This window comes from Sander lucioperca, chromosome 6 (assembly GCF_008315115.2).
Source record: "Sander lucioperca isolate FBNREF2018 chromosome 6, SLUC_FBN_1.2, whole genome shotgun sequence".
NCBI classification, from domain to species: Eukaryota; Metazoa; Chordata; class Actinopteri; order Perciformes; family Percidae; genus Sander; species Sander lucioperca.
In genome coordinates, this window is record NC_050178.1 from 33,499,433 (window position 1) to 33,505,865 (window position 6,433).

At 43.5% G+C, this 6,433-nt stretch overlaps 1 protein-coding gene across 1 annotated transcript; it reads right to left on the minus strand.

Moving 5' to 3' along the window:
• Positions 1-1,388: 1,388 nt before the first annotated feature.
• On the minus strand, positions 1,389-4,519 carry tmem167b (transmembrane protein 167B). Its single transcript, XM_031324042.2, has 3 exons — positions 4,310-4,519; positions 3,062-3,193; positions 1,389-2,545 (listed from the first exon to the last, which is right to left on the minus strand). Exons 1-3 carry the CDS (start codon positions 4,317-4,319, stop codon positions 2,463-2,465), a joined length of 225 nt encoding a protein of 74 aa, XP_031179902.1. The 5' UTR covers positions 4,320-4,519; the 3' UTR covers positions 1,389-2,462.
• Positions 4,520-6,433: the final 1,914 nt, after the last annotated feature.

Genomic DNA, 6,433 nt, shown 5'->3' on the forward strand with positions numbered 1-6,433 from the left:
GCAGTGAAGTACAGTAAGGTAAATCATAAAGAATGGAAATATGGCACAGTTATAAATCTGCTTGGAGCAGGTTGTTTGTGACCAAGGCATTTCAATCAGGAGAGATTTCGTTGCAGATATGCAAAGATTTATTGTACATATGCATAATATGAAATGTACAGAGTCTTTGGAGATTAGACTCCATCGTTATAAAATCATTTTTTAAAGGGGTAGAGAAGCCAAGACACTGGTGATGGTGGAGAAGGAACCCGAAGACCAAACAAAGGAGCTGTCTGCCGGAAGGGGACTCAGGGTACAGTGGTAGATGATAACCAGAGGTGGAAGGGGAGGAGGAGGGTTGCACGTTTGCTTAAAAAGACAGCTGAAAGCAACGGAGAGAGGACATTTAAAGCAGGATGTCATGCTGTGATTGGATCATGAATTTCGTGGCCAATTCTGGTTGGTTTACTGAAAAGTGAACGCCTCTAAATAGCTGAATAGTTTTAGGAAGAGAGAGCGGTGGTTGAAGTTATTAGAAGTTTTCCTGAAAGAATTTACGCTGAGCTTCATTAGTGGCAGAAGCCACCAAGAGGCTTGGGTGTCTGGCAAGTGTAATGGAGGTACAGGGTTCATTGGGTGAGATGAGAGACACTGCATATACAGTTGCCTGTGCGCTTCTGCAGGCACAGTTTGTTAGAAAACAACTTGGATTGACATCTGTTCTGTTTGCAAAAATTACTGTATGTGGAAGAATGAAGAAAAAATGTGAAAGAAAGTTTTATGGCCTGATGGGACCAAAACAAAAGAAGAGACTTTTATGCTACATGCTGTGTTCCGTAGAAGTCCAAAATCAGAAATATTGAATGCCCACCATGATGCATGGTGGGGACAGCCTTATGCTGTGGCGATTTCTATGGATTTCTCTGCAGCAGAAACAGAGAGATATATTTGAGGAAAACCTGAGATGAGTTATTCTACAGCAAGACAACAACCCCAATCATGGCGTAAATGCTGCACATAGATGGCTTTAAAAAGAACTACATCAATGACCAGGAATGACTCAGTACTAATGTGACTAGACGGAGCTTCAGCAGTTCTGCAAAGAAGCAGAGAACATTTAGGGGCCATATTGCAATACAAGTGCAAATCTGATGCAGATCTATCCACAATACGGGAGTCAAAGTTGCCTCAACTAAATATGAACTTGAATAATGTGAATATGTATACATTCCATTATTTCAGTTGTACTTCATTTCAATTTATTTGAAGGATTTCCCCTTCTTTGTGTCCTGTTGATTAGAGCAAAACAAAAAAACAATTACATTATAATATACTGATTTTTTTTAATTATTATCCAAACTGACTGGGGTGAATACATTAGGCACTGAATGTTACTTGAATGTTACTTGAGATAACAAACACAGAAATTGTGTGGTTAATGTTTTACTGAAAATTGCATTGCATCCCCTATCAAAACAATGTCTTCTTTTAAAAATATGAAATAAGGTGGCAGAATTAAACTCAGAATAACAGTATGTAATTTATAGACATGAGAAACACCGTCCCTATTTGGCATTGCATTTAAATATTCAGGCAAGTCTGATATAGCGATTATATTTTTTTAACAGTATGTTGAGATATGACTTCAAAAATTATTCTCTCTGCGATACTCTACAGTTGTGGTAGAACTTTCAATCCTACGTGTCTTACAGTTCAATTTGTAACAATTTGTGACATGTTAACTATTATTAGATGGCAACGTCGTAAATACAACATACACCTGTGCAAAATGTGTATTTCAAACCTAAAACAAAGCTTAAGAGATGCCAAACAGCACTGTTGAGGAAAAGTAAGAGATCCCAAAAAAAAAGTAAAGTAGTGCACACAAGAACATCTTTATATATTAGCTTTGTTTATCTTCCCCTCACCCTTGACACAAGAGGTGATACAGAAAAAACAGCATAGCTGGGAGCAAGCAGAATAGATCATTTTCAGTTTGATCACACATAACCTCTGGCAAATCTCTATTGGTCATATCTTTTTCCAAATATATACAGCTAGGCTAATTTTAGGTTGTATACAGGTATACGGTACAATGCACACACTGCCCTTCAATCTTCTGCATCCTTTAATATAAATATGCATGGGGTGTGGATGGAGACAACCAACAGTGTTACCCTACAATAAAATGATAAAAAGAGACCGAACTGGCTCTCTCCTCTGTATTAACTGTGGAGTTGATTCCGGATGCCCGTCATGTCTGTAGTGCAGTGTGCACACACATCAAGGGAGGAATTATGTACCCAGTCACCAGAAGGGGGAAGCACTGGCTAGTCTTTCACATGGATCCACAGGGCCAATGGGGTTTCATCAGTCACGTAATCCAAGAGGTTTCTCCCCAACAAGGATTAGCACATGACCACAGCGATGAGTCCATCCCCTGCCTGCACCCGTCTGGTCCTTTTTAGTCCAGTCTGACTCTATCATTTCAAGAAGACAATGTAGAAAGCCATGGCCAAACAGGAAATCGCCACGGCAATGTGAAGCCGCGTCCCAATTACCGCAGCTGAGAAGAGAGATGGAGGATAAAGAGGATAAGTGAATACAAGTACAGGTCAGCTACAAACATACAGAACAAGAACAATATTGCAAACCATGTAAACAGATGTGTTATCAGTGAGGCAAGTGTTGTAGACAAAGACAAGAGTTTAACATTACAGTGTGGTCTGTAAATATTTGGGCAGTGCCACATTATCTGTTGTTTTGACTATTTTTGACAGAACACTAAATTTGAAATGAAATGATGATTGAGATTAAAGTTCTGACCTAGGCCTTTTCACACATTCGTACTTGTTATAGCAAGAAGAGCATGTGTCGTTCAATGATGGCTTGGTTCCATTAAAGTATCCCAGTAAGCCAGTTAGACAGCTTTCCCCAGAAATATACACAAACGATGTGAAAGACACTATTGTCATCTTTCGCCCTTTCAGATATTATTTTGATGAAACCACTCGTTAAAGAATGAGTTCTCAAGTTTTAGGTATTCCCATAGGGACATTTTCTGTAGAAATGATATATCTACCTTTATAGAAGACGCCCCACACTCCTTTCTTCTCTGACAGCAGCCAGCTGTTGAGGCGAGGCACCTTTTTGAGGTATGCACAAGTGCAGATGAACAGCAGGCCGAACACCAGGATGCCATCAAAAGAGTACACTATGGAAGAGGGGGAAGATAATATCACACAGTCTGCCTTACCTGCCAGTTAGCTGAATGCATTACTTGTTCACACATTACAAAACAAAATCGGTTAGCTAAATTAAATTAGACAAAACAATCAAAACAAATACTCTTGAATATGAAAAAACACGAGATAACACCAGTCCACATTAATTTAGCATCATAGAATCTAAACGTACCCTGACTACAACCAGTTGTCAAGTAATCCACTTAGAATTAAATTCACTCATTCTCGCTGCAATACTGCACAGGTTAGTTTTAATTTGTGAATTTCTTACTCTTTGTAAGAACAGCAAAGAGACAAACTGGAGAGAGGATGTAAGGTAAAATATACTGCTGCTCCATAACCCGTAAAAACGATGATTTTACAAGGATACGAGTACACGTATTCTTTTTATTGTATTATCCCAAACAAACAACCTGTCACCTGATTACATCTTCGATGTACAGTGTGTCTGTGCTCTTACGTATGTCGCTGCTGCTTTATACGTCTGATATTGTCTCCACAATTGAAAGTAATTCCAACAGTAACATATAAGCCTTGTCTAGTGGTGGGTTTTCACTTTAAACTAACGCTACATGTACATTAACGTTACAAGCTGTGTTAATGACTGGTAAATCCAGATTTGCTTGCAGCCACGTTCAAAATCTCGTGTAGCCAATTCAGCGGTGAACGAGAACAGAAAAAAGGTTATTTTATTAAGGACTGACGTCAGTTTGCTTACATACTAACACATTTTCTTGCCTTTTTGAATTATTGTTGTGGTCTAGCTATCTGGATGTTTTAGCATTGGCTAACGTTACCGATAGCCTAGCGTTAGTCAAAGCAAGTTAGCAAGAAACCTTGTAGCCTGATGGGAAATACGGTGTTACCAACATAAGAGATTCGAGGAAAAAAAATGTTCACAAACGATGGCACAACTGTGCAATACATGTATAACGTTAATTGTAACAAACAAGTGATGTGTTAAAATTCGTACAGACAGTGTTGTCCAGGGCCACGTCTACAGCTGACCTAGCTAGCTTTCACGTTAGCCTTCCGTCCAAGAAGTAAAGTTAGCTAACGTTAGTTGCATAACTCAGTAAACCTACCATTTGTCATATTCGCAGTTTGCTCTCTGACGATTTATTATGACTGCTTCTTCCTTTAAATTAGCAATCCATCATGTTATAGAAAGTAGAGTTATGATGCAGTCTGTCTTATTCGCTTCGTAGTCACTCGGTTGACATTTCCGGTTTCACTGGCTTCTTCTTCCTCTTGTAGGATTCCGGCAGTGTAGACGCTGCTTTGCGTATTACTGCCCTCCACAGGTCAAATAATGAATAAATAAAATGAAAGTTTGAACTAGATTCCTACATACAGTCCTGTATGATGCAGGAATTAATTGAAGAACTGCCTTGGATAACAGTTGATGTTTCTCACCGTGTCCAAACAAAGATAAAACAGAAAACTCTGTACTCTGCGACTGTCTGGAAAGGACTTAGGCAGATCACCAACTTCAAGCCTAAAACCCCCCACTCCTTCAATGACCGACACCTAGCCAATGACCTGAACGAGTTCTACTGTCGATTTGAAAGACAAAAGGACAGTCCTGACACCATCCCCCACGACACCTCCCTACAGCTACAGCCACTGTGCATCACCTCCACCTCGCCCACCTCAGCAGGGTCCTGGGCCCCCCCACCAATGCCCTCCTTAAAGGTCCCCTCCACCTCCACCCCCCCTCCCACCTCAGTGACGACTCTCTCCATTCACAAGAGGGACGTCAACAGACTGTTCAGGAGACAGAATCCCAGGAAAGCTGCTGGACCGGATGCTGTCTCCCCATCCAGCTTGAAGCACTGCGCTGACCAGCTGTCTCCAGTGTTCACAGACATTTTTAACACCTCACTGGAGACATGCCACGTGCCAGCCTGCTTCAAGACCTCAACCATAATCCCTGTCCCCAAGAAGCCAAGGACCACAGGACTTAATGACTTCAGACCCGTCGCCCTGACCTCTGTGGTTACGAAGTCCTTTGAGCGCCTTGTGCTTTCCACCTCAAAGACCTCACCGACCCCCTCCTGGACCCCCTGCAGTTTGCCTACAGAGCCAATAGGTCTGTAGACGATGCAGTCAACCTGGCCCTCCACTACATCCTCCGGCACCTGGACTCCGCAGGAACCTACGCCAGGATCCTGTTTGTGGACTTCAGCTCTGCCTTCAATACCATCATCCCGGCTCTGCTTCAGCAGAAACTCTCCCAGCTTGGTGTGCCTGACTCCACCTGCAGGTGGATCACTGACTTCCTGTCTGACAGGAAGCAGCATGTGAAGCTGGGGAAACACGTCTCCGACTCACAGACCATCAGCACCGGATCCCCCCAGGGCTGCGTTCTTTCTCCTCTGCTCTTCTCCCTGTACACCAACAGCTGCACCTCCAGTCACCAGTCCGTCAAGCTTCTGAAGTTTGCGGACGACACCTCCCTCATCGGACTCATCTCTGATGGAGACGAGTCCGCCTACAGGTGGGAGGCTGACCACCTGGTGACCTGGTGCAAGCAAAACAACCTAGAGCTCAACGCTCTAAAGACAGTGGAGATGGTTGTGGACTTCAGAAAGAACCCAGCCCCACCTGCCCCCATCACCCTCTGTGGCTCCACAATTGACACTGTGGAGTCTTTCCGCTTCCTGGGAACTACCATTTCCCAGGACCTCAAGTGGGAGCTGAACATCAGCTCCCTCGTCAAGAAAGCACAACAGAGGATGTACTTCCTGCGGCAGCTGAAGAAATTCAACCTGCCAAAGACAATGATGGTGCACTTTTACACAGCCATCATTGAGTCCATCCTCACATCCTCCATCACCATCTGGTACGCTGCTGCCACTGCCAAGGACAAGGGCAGGCTGCAGCGTGTCATTCGGTCAGCTGAGAAGGTGATTGGCTGCAATCTGCCGCCGCTCCAGGACCTATACGCCACCAGGACTCTGAAGCGTGCTGGAAAGATTGTGGCTGACCCCTCCCACCCCGGACACAAGCTCTTTGAGCCACTCCCCTCTGGCAGGAGGATGAGGTCCATCAGGACCAAAACCTCACGCCACATAAACAGTTTTTTCCCCTCCACCACTAGCCTTCTAAACAAGGCTCGGAATCCATCCTGACTCTCTCCACACCCCACCTCTGGCTCCTCATGCCACTGTACCTACTCTGCTGTAGCGTCCCTTTTCACTACTGTT